This window comes from Psammomys obesus, unplaced genomic scaffold (assembly GCF_907164565.1).
Source record: "Psammomys obesus unplaced genomic scaffold, mPsaObe1.curated_primary_1811, whole genome shotgun sequence".
NCBI classification, from domain to species: Eukaryota; Metazoa; Chordata; class Mammalia; order Rodentia; family Muridae; genus Psammomys; species Psammomys obesus.
The window spans coordinates 10,987,412-11,005,601 of NW_026586383.1; the positions used below are offsets into that span (position 1 = coordinate 10,987,412).

General features: G+C 48.0%; 1 protein-coding gene across 3 annotated transcripts in view; it reads left to right on the forward strand.

The window, feature by feature from the left end:
- Abhd5 (abhydrolase domain containing 5, lysophosphatidic acid acyltransferase) overlaps positions 1–13,927 on the forward strand; it is a 23,280-nt gene extending 9,353 nt beyond the window's left edge. The window contains exons 2-7 of one of the 3 annotated variants that reach the window (XM_055601747.1): positions 99–184; positions 2,510–2,882; positions 7,851–8,005; positions 9,642–9,753; positions 11,383–11,569; positions 11,967–13,927. In XM_055601747.1, the coding sequence (XP_055457722.1) occupies positions 99–184; positions 2,510–2,882; positions 7,851–8,005; positions 9,642–9,753; positions 11,383–11,569; positions 11,967–12,056 (1,003 nt within the window). In that variant the 3' untranslated portion in view covers positions 12,057–13,927. The remainder of the gene's footprint in view (positions 1–98; positions 185–2,509; positions 2,883–7,850; positions 8,006–9,641; positions 9,754–11,382; positions 11,570–11,966) is intronic. The other 2 variants (XM_055601748.1, XM_055601746.1) reach the window with 2 other exon arrangements.
- The last annotated feature ends 4,263 nt before the right edge of the window (positions 13,928–18,190 follow it).

The following is an 18,190-nucleotide window of genomic DNA, read 5'->3' on the forward strand; positions in this document are numbered from 1 at the left end:
GGGGGGGGGGGGGGCTCTGCCAAAGCTTTTCAGGTTGTAGTAGCTAGAGTTGAGAAGAGCATGACCTCACCTATTTGCATTTTGTTTTGGTGTTGTAGGTCAGGATGGCTCACAGGGTGGCTTCCTACCTGGTGTCCAACGTCTACATCACACCTTAAAGAAGCTGAAGAGAAAATGTTAAAATGTAAGGTTTTCCTCTTGTAAGTTTCGTGAATTGGTTACAAAAATGGCCGTCTGCATGGCACTGATCTGAAACTGTCAGCCGATGGCAGAAGAGCCTTCTTGCTCTTCTCTGTCAGGTGTGGCACAGCGGGGGAGGGGCAGTGATTGTTTTGGAGTCTTGGATCCCTGTTAAACTCTTAAAGTCGTAGATCCCAGAGAGCTTTGTTTATAGATCATAGTTATTGGTTTTTCTTACCAGGATTAAAATTGTATTGAAAAAACTTAACATTAATTTATTGGACAATAATAGACCATCCATGTTAAAATAGTACACTTGTGAAAACCTTGGCTACTTGCCAGAAAACGTATTTAGGGGCGTTTTCACGGGTGCAGACTTGCTAATGGGCTGGAGTCTTAGATTCACCTTTGCGTACTCGCCTTGTAAAACGAACTGTGGCACTCATCAAGACAGTAAGCAGGCAGACCGGGGACGGGAGGGCTGGCTCGCTTAGGAGCGTGTATGTTATTGCCGAGGGCAGGGGCTTAGTTTCAGCACTCAGCCACCTGTAGCTTCAGCTCCACGGACCTCCAGCCTCCACGGACAACGGTACTGAGGTACACACACGCACTCATGTACGCACGCGGGCGCGCGCCCACTCACATGCACAGACTCGCAATGTATGCAACTAAATAAAATCTTTTGAATGAATGGCAGATAAAGCTGCAATACTAGTGTTAACGACCCTGCCGTGTACCCAGACTGTATACGTGAGAGAAGATTCTTAGTGTTCAGTCTTAGCGGACCAGGATCTAGACTAGACCAGTAAGCTGGCCCAGACCTGCTGCTGGCTGTGCCAGCTCTTGGGCAAGTTGCCTTGCTCAGCCTCCTTTCTGTGCTGCTCCTTTGCGTTCCCTTTGACTGTGCCATTCTTTACGTCCATGTTGGCATGGCGGCCTGTTGTTTTTCTTCCAAACTTCTGGCCTTTACAGTTTTTTCTAGTGATAGAATCACCAGAAGGAGGTAAAGGAGGGCTTCCTGGGACTATTTGATGTTTCTGCTGGTGTCTGTCAACACCTGTGTGTCGGGGTCTGTGCCACCCGTGAACCTTCTTGTTTGTACCTTTGGTAATTCCGGAGCCAGTGACCGGGTACATTCTTAGGAATGAGGACTTAGCCCGCTTGTGTGGATTTTAACACAAAAATGAATTTCTATTCTGTGTTCCTGATAATATCGCTCTCTATAAAACTAGCAGAATTTTCACTGTGGTTTACCAAAATGAAAAGCTTCTGGTAGGAGATTTATTAAAGATGCTAGCTGCCCAGCATGTGTGCTGACGTCTGACTGGGAACTGGCCCTGCTGTGTCAGGCAAGAGCACAGGCCAAACGTCCAGAAAGCATTCTGCTGCATGTTACACATTGTTTTTATGGCCTTCTCAGGCCTGGTTGAAAAGCTGAGGAGATGTGGCTTGTTGCAAGTCCTGGATCAGTTCCTTTTCTAAGTGGGGGAATTTCTTTCCAATTAAGGGCAGGACATGTATTAAAAATCCAAATGAATGCTGCCTTTCTCTCTGTTGCCACCATGTATACAAAACCTAAGGTTGGTTCTTTGACTAAAGGGAAGAAACATGTGGCTCCTTGAATTCGTCTGTTGCACATGAGAATGCACAGATAATTAAGGACATTCCTTAGAGTGTAGCTATTCAGTTGATAATTTCATGTAAATCAGCTTTAGTTTTATCTTTGGTCAATTTGAGGGGATTAGAGTATTAAGTTTTATGGCATTTTGAACACAAGGGTTTTGATCTACAAAACTGTGATTTTTATTTTCTGGCCGATTGCTTGAACTCAGATGGCCTGGTCATGAGGTGGTCTCTCTTCTCTGCTAAGCGCTAAGATGCTGTAACTTACAGGTGTGTGTTTAGTGCGTGAGCAACCCTTCCCCACGTTCTGATGACTGTCCACGACTTTCTCACGTGTGACATCAGTCTCAAATGCTCCTTTGTCAAGTGCTCTGCAAAGTCGAGATGCTATTCTTTTGTTTATCTGCAACGCTAGAGACTGTACAGTAATGGCTTCAGTGACCACTAAGCTCTTCTCCAGTTCTAGGCATGTAATATCAACCTGCTAGAGTAGAAGGAAGTCAGGAGGTCACATGACTTGCCAAAGACTTTGACCACAGATACTTGAGGCTTGTCTAAGGTAAGTCTTCCCACGTGGCTACAAAGCATGGTCATTTAGATTTGCTGACTTCAGTCAGGTGTATACTCCCTTAGGGGCTGATAAACGTCTGCTCTAAGAGTACTCAGAGGCCGTGAAACTGAGTGGTGTGCTCTCTGTTTTCACCAGGTGTCCCCTGCACTTACAAGAAAGAGCCTGTTCGCATATCTAATGGAAACAGAATATGGACACTGATGTTCTCACACAACATTTCTAGTAAGACGCCGCTTGTCCTCCTCCATGGGTTTGGAGGAGGTCTTGGACTTTGGGCCCTGAACTTTGAAGATCTCAGCACCGACAGGCCTGTCTATGCCTTTGACCTCTTGGGCTTTGGAAGAAGTAGTAGACCTAGGTTTAACGGCGACGCAGAAGAAGTGGAGAATCAGTTTGTGGAATCCATTGAAGAGTGGAGATGTGCTCTCGGGCTGGACGAAATGATCCTGCTCGGACACAACCTGGGAGGGTTCCTGGCTGCGGCCTACTCCCTGAAGTACCCAGCGAGGTAAGTGTCGGCCGGAGAGGAGGGGAGGGGCAGCCAAGTGTAGTCTCCCTTCCCGCTCTTGGTAGTTACTCGGAGCCTGACCACACCCGACACAGATGACCACAGCTGGCAGCCAGTCTGATAGCGAACAGAATGAAATCAGATTTTCTTCTTACATGTACTGTATGTTGATAAATTTGATAGAGGACGTAATACTTGTTCCTCACGATTATACCAGATCTAATGTGTAAGCTTTTTGAGACAGTCTCACTGTGCTGTTCTGACCATCCTGGGACTCCCTGTGTAGACCATGATGGCCTCCAGTTATCAGAGGTCTGCCTTGCCTCTGTGTCCCTAGTGTTGAGATTAAAGGCCTAATGTCTGACTTTAGGCCACCGCAGAAATACCGTGGTCTTACTGCGTATTTTTACTATTATAATTAAACCTTTGGATGCAGCAGGCTTTTCCACTTTCCACTAAATTATAGCAAGTTATAATGGGAAGCAGGCGAGACCTCTGTGACTGAGCAAGTCATGTGCGCTCTGACCTTTAGTTTCCTCCAGAGTGCACCTTCCGTGGTTTCTGACCATATCATTCTCCAAACTCCTGCATTACAGGCCTTTAAAGAGATGACTGTTTCTGAGACAGGATCTTACTTCTAACTTACTATGTAGCCCATGCTCGCCTTGAACTTCGACCTCATGCCTTTTTCTCCCCGAAAGCTGGGATTGTAGACTTATCCCACCGCGTGCAGCCAGAGCTGTTTTCAGTTCATTAATTAGTGGGTGTTTTGCTTGAGAATCCGTCTACGTCTTTGTACTGTTTGCTATGATATGACTGTTCTAGTGAAGGTCACGCTTAGGTCCAAAGAAAATAAAAGTTAGCTCTGTGTTGGGCCTTCTCTGTACAGAAGAGAGGGATATTGGTGTTTTTGTGTTGCTGGTGGATTTTCCTATCGGTGAGATCGTGGGTTGTGGGTGATGGTTGTGGGTGAGGCATGCCATGGTCATTTTCAGACTGTCCAAACTCACCAGGAGGCCACCCTGTTGCCCGGTGCAGGCCCGTGGTCCGCACAGCACTGGGCAACTCCGTTCAGTGTGCTGTGTTTTGTCTCTGCTGCAGCTCCTTTTCTCCACAGATTTGGTGTGCAAACTTCAGCCTTTCTACCAGAGTTTTCTGGTGAATTCAAAGTTCCTTATGTGCTTGACAGTGCCGTTCTTGTCAACAAAAAGACCTGTTCACTAAACAAAACAAAACTTTCTTTTCTTAGTGGGCATTTTAAGGCTAGTCTTTGATTGCACCCTACTCATAGTGAGAACTCGGTGATACTTGTGGGAAAGAGAAGAAACACAGTCAGGACAGCAGTGTTGTTTAGGCAGCTGTCACCGTGTGCCGTGGCATCTCTGGGTGAGGCTGTGGAGCAGACTGTGGCCACCAACCTCTGCATTTAAACTCTTAACCCCTTCCAGCTGGCTGCTCGTTAGAAATTAAATTAGTTGGTGAAATTTTCATTTGCAGTAGTGGAATGCTCTGAAGAACTCGGTGAATGTTTAAAACCCATCTGTGGGAGAGAAGAGCAACAGCTGATCCTCATGAGGTGGACCCCATTTCAGATATTTTGTTATGAGTTTGTGCCTAGTGTGGAAGTAAAGCCAGAGCACCGTGGGGCCACGAGCTCTGCGCAGTGTCCCGAGCGGATGTGAGGATGTGTCAATTGCCAGCCGTCTAAGTTCCTCTTCCCACTCCACAGTGTCGGATACTCAAGAGTATAGCCTTCTGGTCTTTTTTTTTTTCTAACTCAAGTTACGTTACTTGGGGTGAATTTGGTTTTGAGTCCTGGAGCTGGCCGCATCAACCAAGCTGGTCTTGAACTCAAAGAGATCTGTCGGCCTCTGCCTCCTGTGATCAAAGGTGTGTGCCACCATGCTGGCGTAATTGTATTTGTTAACTCATAAAATTAGACACAGGTGAATTTCAAAATAACTGGGTTTCCACATATCCGGGTCATGATAAGGACAGTGTACCTGTTGCGGGGAAGCCTCGTCGTGGTTGGAGCTGGGCACTTGGTGTCTCCCGTGAGCTGGAGAATCATATCTATGCACAGCTTCTGTTGTGTACTCAGAAGTCAGTCCCAACTGATGCCCTTCGCCTGGAGCTGGAGGAGCGCCGCTGGGTTCAGGTCCTCCCTTCTCCCAGTGCTGTGGGCTAACAGGAAGCCCCGGGGCTGCCTGCAGTTGGAGGAGGCTCCTCCGTAGGGACTGGAGCTCTTCCTGGTCGTCTTCCTTGTTCTTTCCTTGTTTCAGGGAGGCCCTGTACAGTTCCTGGTGCTGTTTAGTTCTGGGGTTGATTGTTCTGGTTGTGCTCTAGCTGGCAGCTGGCTGCCTGCTATAAAAGTCAAGTGGATGTAGTCACCTGCTCGTTTAGCTCGAGCACTGTCTCATCCGGCACATTACTGTGGGGAGGACACATTGCTTTGCCCTTGGAGTGAGCGCTGTGTGTGCTGCGCACTCCACGCTGACTGCCATGGAGAATACCCTGTTGTTTTAGAACTGACGGCTGTCCGTTTACTCCTGCCCCTCTGCCTCTGTTACCCTGTGGTTGAATTGCTAGTTCTTGGGGAAGAGGTCTGATAGGATGGCTCAGCTCTGCTGTCTTCTCAGACCCATTCCTACCTACAAGTGAGCTGCCAGGCCTGTCCCGGTGGGGCCGTGTATAACCTTAGCTCTCGGGAGGCAGAAGGGCAGGAGGAGCACCACAGAGCTGAAGCTGCCCAGACTACATAGTGTCTCCAAAAGAAAAGAGCTAAAACTAAAATTCCTCAGTGAGGCCCCTGCACACTAGACTCGCTGTGACAGCTGTGCTTCCTGGACGCTTGCCATAGAGTACCAAGTGCTCTGCGTGGGCTACGTTCAGGAGGCTCACGGTGAGGGCCAGGAGGTCATCTTGGGAGGCTTTTACATGCGGCTAAAGTGGATGCTGTCTAGCTGCATGTCTCATGTTGGAGGCTTTGAAAATTTGTTTTCAAACTTTTTTGCTACAAGTGTTATAAAACATATATGTATATGTTATACATACATATTCTAAAACAATGCTCACGCTTGTTGTATTTTTCAATTCAAAATAGAACATTTGATTGAAAGTAAACCTCTGTAATGACTTCTGGAATTTTATCCTAACAAGCAGCAGTATGATCGGTGCCCAAAACCAGACTGCAGGCTTACTGAGCATCTGCCGCCTTGGCCACTCTGGGTCCTGAAGGCAGACTTGAACAACCCTGGGTCAATTTACTACTTTCCAAAAACAAAGAAAAAGATTCCTCATCCTAGTTCATGTACTTTGCACAGTGTAATGAGCTGGCGTTTTCCAGACGTATAATATTTTGAAAATTAATCAAGACAAGCAAAAGCAACAGTTCCCTTACTGGAGCCAGGTGAGACTTGCCCATCAGGTATTAGTGGGTTATTTAAATCAAGAGTTCATTTCTTTGTTTAGGAGGTGTCAGTAGTGAATATTGCTAGCTGCTTCTTTCCATGGATGTGTATTCTTTTCAGTAATGTGGCCCTTCCATCACTTCTACTCCTACCTCTGGCCTGTCTTCCCCACTCTCTGAATTTAAAGGAGCCTGCCATTTTGTTTTCACGAAAAAATGTATTTCCGGTCTTTTTCTCATACACCATTAAAACATATTAAAATTGTTCAGGCTTGAAAACACCAGGTGTGCTCAACCATCCTGTGACATATAACTGCCTCCAAACCATAGTTCTGCCCCGCCAAAGGTCTCAGGGCTGTACAGCCTGGAAGACAGTGTTTGCACTGGCTGAGGGTTGCTGTGGAGCTGGAGACCTGCACGGTGGCTTGGTGGCCTCTGTGAGCATCCGAGAGTGGGAAGTAGGGTCAGCCTTGTTCCTCATGAGCAGCGCTGCAGCTGGCGCGTGTCCGCTGTGTGTCCGCTGTGTGTCAGCTTCCTCCCCGCTGATGAGCGGTCCCGAGCGCTGTTCTGGGACTATGTTTTGAAGCTGTGTGCTTGGGAAAAAAAAATACCAAATTGTTTCTCATCCTTACATGTGCTGGCAGATAATAAGGCAGATTTCCATGGGAGGAATGAAACCATGTGGACTCACTGCGACTGTCGCTCACTCTGGACGTTCGCCTGGCACTGGGTGACTGCAGTCACAGTCAAATGCTTTTTGTCAGGGGTGGGGTGGTGCATAATCACCATCTTTATGATGAATAGAAGAGATTATGCCTGGTAATTATTACCTGGACGCAATGTACAGTTCTGAGTCTTCTTAATCAGGATAAGTTTTAGAAGACAGAATTACACCTCTTACTGGTGTAACAACTATTTGTCTGAAGTTGGACTAAAGACGTTGGCTGGTAAAGAACTTTTGGGAATGGATTCGGAAGACTGTGTGGCTGGTATACCATGATAGCATGGGTGGAGGAAATAGACACACTCCTTTCCCCATAGCCCAGACTCCCAAACCAAACCATGCTTTCTTAGAACAGGATATAGTATTATCATGTTTGTGGGGAATCCTAACTTGCCTTAAAAGGTTACAGTTATTGTCTCACAGATTAACTGCTGCTGGTGTTTGTGGCCGTTTCATGAGTGTGGTGTTCATGTCTCGTCCTTTGAGCAGTGTCAGTCTTGAGAGGCAGCGGGTTCTTCTGAGTGGACAGTGCTAGAGTCATCTTCAGAGAACCCTCTCCTCTTCCTTGCTTTCCTCCTCTCCTTTGTCTTTTCCTGTCAGGAAATAGTTCTATATTCTACTTTGGTATGTCTTTAGCTACCCAAGTTTACATATAAGCAAAGTCTTCTCTTTACCATAAACCCCTCAGATCGTTTCCGTGTGAAGTTGGTATGACAAAAGCGGGTTTGGCCTGATTAACAGTTCGTCTTCTCTCTAAAAGGTTCAGTCCACTGTTAGCGATTTACGCTTCAAGGGTACATTTGCCAAATGCCCTGAATCTGCTTTTCCTCAACAGGGTCAGTCACCTCATCTTAGTAGAGCCGTGGGGTTTCCCTGAGCGACCAGATCTTGCTGATCAAGAGAGGCCAATTCCAGTTTGGATCAGAGCCCTGGGGGCAGCCCTGACTCCCTTTAACCCCTTGGCTGGCCTCAGGATCGCAGGGCCCTTTGGTGAGTGTTCACATCCTGGGAAAGAAGAGTGTCCGTACACAGCAGAGGGGCACGTGCTTCTCACTGGGCTGCAAGAGGGCTGCACCCATTAGAGCCATCGTCAGCTTACAGAGCAGCAGGACAGCGCCCAGCCGCTCAAGAAGATCACGGCCACATGTCAGGCCAGGAAACCGTCAACATTCAAAATAGGATCTTCACGAACAACTTTTGCCTCTCTGCAGTCCTAAGTTGAAGCATCACAAACAGGGACCATCTGGGTTTTCTGATCACCACTGCTAGTCAGGGTCATAAACAAATCCGAGCTCATTTTTCCTGACAGGCCTTAGTAGGTGTCAGGCTGAATAACAAGATGAAGCCAATCACTTTCCTTCAGAGGTGCTTTTATATTATAAAACATTACAGGTAATGATCAAAACAGACAGAGGGAGATGCTGGGCACCCTAAATTCCAAGTGAATGCAGTGTCCAATACGGGCAGGAGTGAAGCGTGAAGTGCTAACATCTGCTGACCTCTGAGAGTGTGCAGCTACTGGTGAGAGCTGAGGAGAAGGTTGCAAAGCTGAGGGAGTGACTGTGGAGCTGACCGGCGCTCCAAACTCAGATTTCTTCTTTCTTCCCTTGTGCCAGCTGACGGAAGAGGAAAGCATCCTTGGCATGAACGTTTTGGGACTCCTGATTACTTGCCCTGAGGGTTTGTTTATTCTGAGTATTCGTGTTTAGACTGTCAGCTACAGCGTCTTAGCAGGTAGCCGCAGGAGCTTCCTTCCCTGTTCACTCAGGAGATGACGGTCCAGGCCATGTTGTTTTCAGCAGTAAATACCTGAATGTCTGATAAATGGCTTCAACCCTGAGGCCTTTTATTAGCTCCCTAACGAGCAGCTTGGCGTGGGTGGCTCTAGCACTTTGTAGGCGCTTCCTTAGTGGTGTTGGCGTTTGTTTCTGCGCCTCTGGTGATGGTGATTCTCAGCTTGAGACAGGGTCTCACTGTGTAGCCCTAGCTGGCCTGGAACCCAAAGTGTAGACCAGGCTGACCTCAAAGTTACCAGATCCACCTGTCTTTATCTGAGTGGCAGCAGCGAAGGTGTGTACCATTATCCTGGCCTATGTCTGGGACCCTAGAAGAAACAATTGTGCCTACAAGACACATCTTCTCCTCTTCCTGTTGTCCTTGATGCCTTGTCCCATCCGTGTGAGTCAGGAGGGAATATCTGAGTTCCTAAACAGAAGTTCTGGGTTTATTTTATATTTATTCTATCATAGAGGAAAAATTTAAATATCCTAGTTTGCCTACTTGGACCCTAACATTGTTAGTGTGTTGTTCTGGAAGGAGAAGAATACACACCAACAAGATGACTGTGTTAGGCTGCTCTGTTCACTGACCGCACTTAACATCTTATTCTACAAAAACAAGTTCTGGGATGTTATGGTAGCTAGAGCTTCTAAAGCACAGCTGCAAGCCCAGGGCGAGAACCCTCAGTCCTCACTTCACCTGTCCTCGGGGCTTTGCAGCTTCCAGCCTGCAGTTCATGTTTGAGACATGTGGATGTTTGTGCATATGGCACTTGCTATAAAAGCAAACACTATTTCTTATTAAGTTATGACTTAGAAGATGTGTGTTTTGATTTTCTGTCAAACAGGGTTAAGTCTAGTACAGCGTTTAAGGCCCGACTTCAAACGGAAGTACTCGTCTATGTTTGAAGACGACACTGTGACAGAGTACATCTACCACTGCAACGTCCAGACCCCAAGGTGAGGCTTCTCATGTGTGTTAGGTCTTCCATATTCACCTCTCCCCAACTCCTCCCGTGACTGTCCCTCCTCCCTACTCAGTTAACCCATCAAGCACGGTGGGTGCTGCTCATATTCCGGGTGCGTGGCCCTCTCGGGGAGGTGGTCGGTCTGCCAGGGACCACGCTTAGAGACGCCGGATCTCCCTTTCCTGGGAGCTGTCGGTTGCCCGTGGCTCCCCAGACAGGCAGGGCGTCAGGCGCCTCCCCTCTCCATATTGGGATTCGTCTTGTGTGAGCTTGTGCAGGTCTTGTGAGCTGCCACAACTGCCGTGAGTTCATATGTGCAGCTGCCCAGCTGTGTCTACAAAACTGTGGGGTTAAGTTCACTGTTTGTGCTTCAAAGTTTTCTCTGTGTTTATTGGTAAATACATTAAAAAGACATATTTCCACTACAAATTCTCTGACCATTCATAAAGTGACCGTGTGTAAGCATTGTGTTTTCTGAATGGCCTGGCAAATAAGATACAGTTTCTTCCCCTAAACGTCTGTGTCTAATCTGAGGCTGGCTAGGTTTAGGAACCTCAAAGAGGGGGTCTAGTTGAAAGGGAAAAGAATTTTCCTTTAGGCTTATTTCCCAACCTGAGTGTGAAGGCTTCACAACAAAGGGAGTGCCAGCTAAACACAGGAAGTGGTCTGCGTACGGGCGTCTCTGCACACGTGTCTGTGTGAAAAGGCTGTGCTGCAGTCTTCAGTTCTCTTGGCAGCTACGGCCTTCCTTACTGAGCAGCTCCTGGCATCTGCGCATCTGTGTAAGAAACAGCTTCAGTGGTGAGGGCTGCAGCAGGGAGAGCGAGGCAGCATTCTGCTTGTGACCTTCAGGACCAGAGGGGGAGAGAGAGCACTCAAACAAGGGCAGGCAGCCAGGAAAGGCAAGGGGAGCAAACGTATGGTTTCTAAATTGGCCTCATAGGTACCAGGCGCAGGGTAGCAGTAGAAAGCCAGAGGGCCAAGGCCTGAGTTCTAGGAGGAGCCTCAGGAGGGGGTCAGATCTGTGGTTTGCGGTGTGTCAGCAGTGGTTCAGGAGTTTGAAGGCAGCCCGGGATACGAGCACGGTGACCCCTGAGCTCAGGTGAAGGCTCTGCCTCGGCAGTTGTGGGCTGCGCCACTGCCAGTCCTGGCATTGACAGTCTGGTGTCGGTAGGCCAGGGATGGCACAGTGGTGTGCTGCACACTACCTCAGCAGACGCACACTTAGGCATGGCCACAGGCCACAGCCTCCCTGGGCAGACGGCGCTGCAGCAGCAGTGGGCTAGAGCAGGGTAGGTTCTCGGCGGGTCGAGGAGCCTGGTGCTGTGTGACTGTCCCGCTGCTTGCTCAGAGCTCCTGTCTGCCTGGATTTGTTCAGCAGCTCCTCGGGGCTTCCTCAGAGCACCCACTCCTCCCAGCTTCACTTCTTAGTTGAACTGGAAGAAAACGGAATTATTGCGTTATTCTGCAGCCGTTTACCTAATGACAGTAATGCGTGGGTTTCCCCTGTCCGTTATCTCGTAAATTGGTCAAAAGTCGAATGTGTTCCTTATGCCGGGCAGGCTAAGGATGAGTGTGCTGTGGCCCGCAGATCACAGTGTGTTTCTCCCTGTCTCAACAGTGGTGAGACTGCCTTCAAAAACATGACGATTCCATACGGGTGGGCGAAGCGGCCCATGCTGCTGCGGATTGGCGGCTTGCACCCCGACATTCCCGTGACCGTCATCTTCGGCGCCCGCTCCTGCATAGATGGCAACTCTGGCAGCAGCATCCAGTCCCTGCGGCCGAAGTCCTACGTGAAGACAATAGTGAGTGTGGCCTCCCTGGGCTTCCCGGTCTGGACTCCACTCAGCCATTCATCGGGGATGTGGGCGGGTGTGAGCCTTGACACTCCGTGTCCCAGCAGTGGGCCACCTTTCTGAGGGCCTTCCCAGTCTCTCTGGAGACACTGAGGGGACTCACACTCACCTCCCAGCACAGGGCACAGTTTTGTATTGGCTCCTGCGTTAGCCCACAGCTGAGAGTGCATTCTGTTGGCTCTTGCACGGTGGAATCGGTTAAGATGTTTATCTCAAAGCTTTTTGATTGAGATCGGCAGAGGTTTTCAGCTGTGTCGCACGTCATCTCTGAGAGTGCAGTGCAGCTTTGGTTCTGGAGCTGTTGCTTAGCTGCTGCCTCACTCACAGGCGTGGCTCTTCCTTCCAGGCTATCCTCGGGGCAGGCCACTATGTGTATGCAGATCAGCCCGAAGAGTTCAACCAGAAGGTCAAGGAGATCTGCCACACCGTGGACTGAGCAGACGGTGGGAGCGCCGTGACAGGCTCCACTCTGAGCAGTGTGCCACAGCCAGAAAGAGGAAGGTGCAGCCGGGAGCCAGGCGCCTCCTGGGCGCTGCACTTAGAGAGTCTCGTGCACAGTTAAGCCAGGCAGTGCCTTCCAGAAGAGTGGTTTCCTTTCTCCTACACAGAATTGAGCTATAAAGTCTCCTAATTAATAGTAGCCTTAAATAAAGGTTATTTGTCCTTATGATGTACTGAAAAATTGTGGCTTTTCAGCTAAGGTTTTTCTCGTTTTACCTAATTAGGTGCTTTTCGTATTGAGGCTTCTATGCCAGTGTCAGCGGCTCCTGGGTCTGTTATGTCAAATGATGTGCAGGTGCACTTTATTGTCTTCGGGTGTATTTACCATCTCTACCAACCAACTTAGTCACCCAAGTACTTTTATGTAAAAACCAATTTAGAATACTCATTTCTGAAACGGAGTTTAGACTAGTTCACTTTGAAGTGGAGTCAAAGGAGAAGTTTTGATTGAAAAGGCGGGAGTCAGCCACCAGCAGTCACTCTTCTGGTTTTCCTGTTTCATGTGTGAGGCTGCAAAGCTGTGTTCAGTGTGTTCCGTGGGAGCCTACAGCTTACAGCACCAGTTTCTCGAACCTTCTGGGTGTGATGTAGGGTTCTGTGGAAACACCGTGGACACACTCAGTAATTCAAGTACTGAGACGCCTGGCCCAGAGCCTGCCCCTCTTCCTCCTCCTCCAGGAACCAGGACTTGGTGACTGACTGACCAGGGCTCCTCATGGTAAACCAAGGCACACTGCGTTCTCCTGAACAGCCGATTTCCGTGGTGCTTAGACTGGGTTGCCTCTACCACTGCATTTAAAGCAGGTGCTGTGATGTCTCGTAGCACCAGAAATGAGCTAGAACTTGTGTTTATTTTTATTTACTATTATGTTAATCTAATCATTTCTATACTTGAAGTAAGATTATAAAAATTTCTATAATGTTGTCTGAGCCACTTGGCAGAAACCACCATTGAATTTATAACTTTCTGACAGTTTTAAAATGAGGGGGAAATTGAAACTACAAGAAAGCTCCATGTGGTAGCTGCCTGCTGAGACCCTCCCAACCCCCACCCCAGAGAACAGAGAGGATTGTTACCAACATTGTTTGTCCGGGAGAAAAGCAGATTACACAAATACAAACTAGACCAGTACAAATCATGGCTTGATGATTTGGGCTACTACATTTTTAATAGTTAATTAGGAAATTTTTTTGGAAAATATAAAATTATGTCACAGTCAATTAAATGCCAGAAAGATGGACTGTTGTGTTTTCAGCATCCTTGCCTGTAGGAGGACGTGGGGGTCCTGCTGGAGCAGGACAGGCACCCCCAGAGACCCTGTCTGCCGCATACACGAACTAGGTTATGTAGGAGAAGCCAACACGAGGCCAGGAGTGCCTGCTTTTTCCATCGTTAGAATAAGAATAGCTTTTTCTTTGCAGTCAGTGCAAAGAAACTGAATTTGGATGGCCAAATTCAAACTTGAGAGTGTTAAAAGAATTGGGCAGTCCTGTTGGGATACTCAGCAGCCTCCGTCTGTGCCAGCTGAAGGAAAGATCCACCCAAGTGTCAAGTGAAACTGACTTTCCTACTGACTTGCTTTGCTTTACTGGAAACATGTCATGAGGCTCTTAAAAATTAAATTTTCCTTGCTGTATGTGATTTTGTAAGGGCTGAAGCAGTGGAGTTTATAATCCAAGAATTCTTGAGAATACAGTTGTCGCTAAATATCTTTTCTTGTGAAAGGTCTCTTAACTATATCTGGTCTCTGCTGAGTTATTTGTACCTTTGCCTTATTTCACAGAATAAACTTGACGGTGCTGGCACCTGCGGGACAACTGTGTGCTTTCTTGGGTCTTTGGCGTGGACCGGTGTGTTGGGATGGTTAGATGGGCCTGTGATCCAGTGAGCGCCCAGTACACGCCGTGGTTCTGAGGGTGGGCTGCTCTGCACTGGCCAGCTTTGTGGCCAGCACTCACAGCTTCGCTCACGCCCACGCAGGGCTTGAAATGGTCCTGTTATCTTCACGGTGGCTCTTTTCATAGAGCCAGAGCTCTTTGGAAATATCTTTATTAACATGCACCTTTGATTAAGCAGCCATGCCAGGTCCCAGCATAGTCTTGAAGCGAGCACAGGAAAGGGGCCCTGGAGGAGAAGAGACTGATGTGGGAGCCAACAGCAGAAGCAGAGTGTTGAGAAAGGCGGCATCTCACTGTCGGGAGCACAGAAGCGGTGCGCATGCAGGTAGCCCTGTGAAGTCATGCGAGTCCGCTTCTCTTGTGGACAGAGATGCAGTCTGAATGGGCCATAGGCTCACTTAAGAGCGGAAGCCTCTAAGCACTATGAACTTACCAGTCTGGGACCAAGGGTGGTGCTTCGCCTAGAGCACAAGCATTGTGTTAATCTCCCTGTTGCTGGGACAAAATGCGGCCCAGCAGCAGCTGGGAGGAGGAGGACTTCCTTCATTTCGGCTTTGCAGTGGGCACAGTGACAGTGGGCAGCAGGGGTGGCAAGCTGCTTGTTCATATCCCATCACTGGCCAACCAGGAAGCAGAGTGCTCCGGCAGGGCTCACGGCTGGCTCTCATCCCTTAGCCGTGCAGGGCCCTGCGTCTGCCAGCCTAGGCCCCACGTCCAGTCCTTGCATGACCTTCTAAGCCAGTAGCCAGCTGGGGACCAAGCTCACATCTGCATCAACAGCAGCCACGCACTGGACTATTACATAGCCTTACAAATGAGCCAGGTCTGTAAGTGGCTATATGGAAATTTTCTAAAACAGCAATTTTGAAAACCAGAAAAATGCAGAATATTCCATGTGTATATGCAGGAACATGGAAATGTGTGCATGCATACAGAAGAGTGTGAAGTTTCTTAAAGTTAGGCTTAACACACATATGCTCATAGATATGTATACACAGGTTTTGGAAGAGAAATGTGTACTTGAGTTTGTTAACAGTGGCTAGCTTTGGAGAAGGACGTTTCTGTTTATATATACACTATATATTTAAGTATTGGAGCCTTGTGATTCATTGTGTTTTAATAAAAGTCACATAAAATACAGGGAAGAAATCTTGGTTACTATAAAGGAAGTAAGAAAGCAACAGTTGGATTTTACCGGCTGTGCTGACTTCAGTGTGGCCCTGTAGATCGCCCTGGGCCAAGGTTCAGACTCGGTGCGTGCAAGGTGAACAGCAGCGGGTAAAACTTGAGCTATACGGTCTAACTTGAAGCGCAGAAAACTTCGTTATTCTGAAACAGGGTCTTGCTGTCATCAGACCAGACTCAAACTCACCGTCTGCCTCTGTCTCCCAGCTGTTGGGATTGCGCACACACCTGGCCCTTTCTCGGTGCTAGAATGCGCATTTCTCTGTACTATGATTTAGTTCTTGAGCAGGGGATGTCGCCCAGGCCGAAGGCTTGCATAATATGGGATTGTTCTCCAGCAGTGCAGAAAAGCAGCCACGATGGCTCGTGATCCCAGCACTCAGGAGATGGACAAGTGAGGACCAGAATTCGAGATCATTCTCAGCCGTGAAGGAAGTGTAAGACCAGCCAGGGCTGCATGGGAAAATTTTCTACGTTCAGAAAATAAAAACCATATTTCTTTCTTCATTCCATGTAAGCTAGCATATCTCTCATGCTTTTTTCCCTAAAAAACTCTCCTTAAAAGCTTTTTTAAAAATGTTAACTTAGAATTGGCAGAATTTATTTGCCCTGTTATAGGCAATGGTCTGGCTTTATGGTCACCTAAATTTTAATCTGGGAGCTAAGCTAATTAAGAGCTTCCTTATCAGTTTTTTTGTAAGTGATTTAGATAAGAAGTTTTATTACAGCACATTTTTAATCCTTAAAGACTTGTGTATTCACTTAGAACTTAAAATGTTTCCATTAAGCGCCTGTTAATTGAAGATTTAGAATAAAGCAGGCCTACTCTTTTTTTTTTTTTTCCAGTATATTGTGTTCATTTTTGAGAGAAGAGTCCCTTGGCTGACGGATGATAAGGCAGAGCATTCTTTGTGGCTTTGTCACATTGTCTGATCCTGGGTGTGAAAAGCCAGTTGCTGCCTGTTTCCTGCATGGCAGAGTGAGGAAGAGTTAGTCGGGCAGGGATATGCCTTCCACGCTGCTGCGATGTTCACGGAGCTCCTGTGAGCTGTCTGCCAGCTTCTACAGATGTTACAGCAACAAAAACAATCAGCGTTGTCTAGAATGTCAGGCACCAGTGACTGACGGCATTCTCTTCCCCTGACCAGCTTAGCACGTTTCTGCTGACTAATGTCCAACAGGTCTTTCACAGATATGCGTTCAAGGCTTGATGGTGCTGGTGAGCCATGTGGAGAGCTAGAGGCAGTGACGAAGAGAAGCCAGGACCATGTGGACACAGGAGACAGCTGGGGACGATGGCCTGCCCTCTGTGGCCTGTCACCTCCATGTCTCAGTGGCAGCTGCTCCCAGCCTCTCACTTTCACAGCCTTCTCAACAGAGGGCTGAGCATGGTCTGGGGACTGTGCCTGTCCTCGGAGCCGCAGTGTGAGAACCCGGGTGCCCGAGAGGCTTCGTGCTGTCTGGTGCCTGCAGAGCCCAGGCACTGCAGCTCCAAGGTCATGCTGAAGCTGCTGGGCAAGGCCTGGAACCTGCACTAAGCAGGCACCTCCCGCAGCCGTGTAACGTGGGAATGCTCAAGTTTCTCTCGGGCAGTTCATTTGGCTGAGCCCCAAACTGAGTTTTCACTGGGCCAGAAGGCTGAAGGTGATGCTCCAATGGTCCAGAGAGAGAATGGGTGACTGACCAGGCAGTAAACCTCTGTCATGTCTTGGCTTTGGAAGCTGCTTGCCTGCACTTCCTACTTAAATAATAATTCTATTTCTTCTCAAGTCTTGATGGGGTTGAAGGCTAGATAGTTATAGTTTCACAGCTAGGCTTAAGTTGTTTAGGATTTAAGAAAGTCTTTTAAGGTCTAGAAAGATATTTCTTAAGTTGACAAATACAAGATGTGACAGAGAATGATTTAGGTACAAAACCTTAGACTCACATAGATGGGGTAGTCTTTAAGGTTGCCAAATACAAATGAGCGAAGCATTTTGAATGTAACTTTTACATATGGCTTTCTTGATTTGTTTCATAACTTCTTACTGTATGTAGTTTATTATAAATAAAGTCCATATACATTTGGAAAAAGAAACTGAGTTTTCGTGCATGAGGCTTCAGCATGTTCATCCTTAGCCCAGCACCCACAGAGAGGCAGACATTGGACTGAGGCTCTCAGATGTCCATTTCATCCTTCTCTCCATGGACACTCTTCACTTCACAAGGGCTGTGAGCTGTCCTTTGCACCTGAAGTCAGAACATTGCTGGTTTATTTCCAGAGTTTGGGTTTCCTGCCCACTTCACAGAGTTGTGGATAAAAGCTGTAAAATGTCCTTTTCTATTCCAAGCATTGGCCCTTCCTTGAAGCACCTTGCTTTGTTTATTCTCCAGTGTTTTCTTGTTGGCATTTCTTGATACTATTATGGGTGAGTGATTTGGCCCCAGCAGGCTCGACCTTACTGTGCTGGAGGAGGAATTCATGAGTTACTCTTTGCTAGGGACCAGTACATCCGGCTTAGACGTGCTGAAGGACATGCTCTCATCCTGTGTCTGCACTTAGCTCTCCTGCTGGCCTGGGGCAGGACCTGACAAAGCTTGGCTCCTGCAGCTGTGCTTCAGACATGGCACCCAGAATGAGCAGCCACTGCCGGGAGTGCAGTGTGGCTTTTACACTGCTTTTAGGGAACAGAGCTGATATCAGAGGGAAGCCACCATTTCTGCTTCATTCCAAAGCAGCATCCATCTGAGGCCTTGACGTCGCAGCCGGCAGAAGTGGCAGCATCCTGCTGGCCCCGGGGCTCTGCTCACCTGTGGCCAGAGCTGTGTGGCCCATTGTTATCTGACAGTCCTTGTGCTGTGGGTTAAACTGTACAAACACAAGCAAGTGGTTGCAGCCTTGGAAAATGCCAAATTCTTATAAACTGGATAAATGCAGATGCTTCTATAACTTTAGACCACAAGGCCCCTCAGCGCCTCACTAAAGCCCCAGGGTCAGCTACAAGG